Genomic DNA, 2,058 nt, shown 5'->3' with positions numbered 1-2,058 from the left:
TGCATAAGAAGCTTTATTTTGCATGGCCTTTTTACAGACTAAAAAGCATTACCTCGCAACTCCCCTTACCCACATAGATGATCATGAGATACTCTTACCTCACCCTACATGAAACATTGTCTCAGTAAAAAGAATAAAAAGAAGTATAAGGAAACAAAGCACTTGCTTATCCTATTTCCAGTGGAGCATGATGAACTGAGCTCAAAAGGCACTTTCTTATCAAGGGTACAGATTCTGAGAGAAAATTGAGAAATGAGCAGAGAAAGTATGCTTCCATCTATGCTTGGTCTGCCAAGCAGTCATTTCTCAACTTTGTCTCATCTGTCCCAGGAGAAGCCTACACTCTAAGCCAGTTCTGTGTCTCCACATTCTTGTACTTCACAAATATGTATAACTTCTAATTGTCAATAAGATTAATATTCCATCTCCTGTTATATACACATGTATATATACATATTAGTGGACATATATTTACAAATACACATATATGTTTCACATTTATATACTATACAGATACAGAACACACCCACACACTTTGTCCCAGATTTTGAAACGTGAGAAAAAAAATCGGATAATAGAGTTGAGACAATTGTTCAAGCATACATAAATACAGGGGAAAAGTTAATAAACACAAGGTTAAATTGATTCCACATCATGCTATCCACTGAATTTGAAAGGATTAGTGAAGGGATAGTCACTGTTACAGTGATTTAAGTATAGGATCCATTCAAAGAAGACAACATATTTATAGACGGGAAGCCATCCTACCTATGAGTTTCTTCAAGGCTTGCTTCATATCTTTGTTCCTTAAGCTGTAGATGAAGGGGTTCAGCATCTGTGTCACCACAGTATACATCACCGATGCCACTGCTGTTATCCTGCGAGAGTGAGTTACTGCTGAGCTAATGCATACACCTAAAGCTGTCCCGTAGAATAAAGAAACAACTGACAGATGAGACCCGGTGGTGGAAAAGGCCTTATATCTTCCTTGAACAGATGGTATTTTCAGGACAGAGGAGACAATTTCAGTGTAAGAGAAAATGATTCCAGCAAAAGTAATGCCACCAAATGTTAAACCTGCAATATTTATCAGTATATTGTTGATGACTGTGCTAGAACAGGCTGCCTTGATGACCTGGGTAATTTCACAAAAGAAGTGGGGAATTTCCAGCTCTTTGCAGAAGGACAGCCACAGCACCGTGAGGCTGAGAAGTAATGCGTTTATAGTGCTACTGAGCAGGGAGAACAGGGTGAGTAGGCTACACATACGCCAGTTCATGATGACTGTGTACCTCAAGGGGTAGCAAATGGCCACGTAGCGATCATACGCCATTGCTGCAAGGAGGCAGCATTCCAGACTAGCAAAAAGCATGGCAAAGCAAGCCTGGGTGAGGCATCCTGCAAAGGATATGCTTAGATTCTGTTCTTGGAAGTTCACCAGCATTTTGGGGATTATTGTGCTGCTTGTACAGAGATCATTCAGGGAAAGGTTGCAGATAAAAAAGTACATGGGAGTATGGAGATGAGAATCGGAAATAATGGACAAGATTATGAACAGATTCCCAATCATTGTGACCAGGTATATGGACAGAAACAGTCCAAACATGACAGGTTGCAATTCTGGGTCACTTGAGAGGCCCAGGAGGAGAAAGTTAGTAGCAACTGTTTGGTTTGTGAATCCCATGGTTTTCAGATGCTGAAAAAAATAACATTTGTGATGATATGGAAAGAAATGAAAGAAATTCAAGATATGATTAATGAAGTAATCATTATTTTCTCTCTTTGTATTGACAATTCTACTCTCCATCCATATGTGCATGTTTCTACTTACTTCTCTCTCCTATCTTTATTACTTTTTTCTATCTCTTAATTTCCCCATTTCCAACCATCAGATAAACTGTTTTAATTTTATTTACTCATACCTTCTCTTCTAAACACTAAAGAAAAAGAATAGCATGGTGCATTGTATGCGGATTTTTCACAGAAAAAATTCAAAAACTATAATAGTGGGAAACCAAAAAGAAAATTGCACTCAATATAAACTAATACAATTAATAT

The 2,058-nt window shown here is 38.0% G+C and overlaps 1 protein-coding gene across 1 annotated transcript; it reads right to left on the bottom strand.

Moving 5' to 3' along the window:
- Nucleotides 1-745: 745 nt before the first annotated feature.
- LOC142847126 (olfactory receptor 7G2-like) lies at nt 746-1,684 on the bottom strand. The gene has a single exon (XM_075967855.1). It carries the CDS (start codon nt 1,682-1,684, stop codon nt 746-748), a length of 939 nt encoding a protein of 312 aa, XP_075823970.1.
- Between the last annotated feature and the right edge of the window lie 374 nt (nt 1,685-2,058).

Source organism: Microtus pennsylvanicus, chromosome 3 (genome assembly GCF_037038515.1).
Source record: "Microtus pennsylvanicus isolate mMicPen1 chromosome 3, mMicPen1.hap1, whole genome shotgun sequence".
NCBI lineage: Eukaryota > Metazoa > Chordata > Mammalia > Rodentia > Cricetidae > Microtus > Microtus pennsylvanicus.
Note: the sequence above shows the minus strand (reverse complement) of the source record. Positions and strands in the feature narration are given on the sequence as shown.

Bases quoted from the DNA above. Each gene is read 5' to 3' on its own strand.
- LOC142847126 (XM_075967855.1), bottom strand. From the start codon at position 1,684: ATGGGATTCACAAACCAAACAGTTGCTACTAACTTTCTCCTCCTGGGC.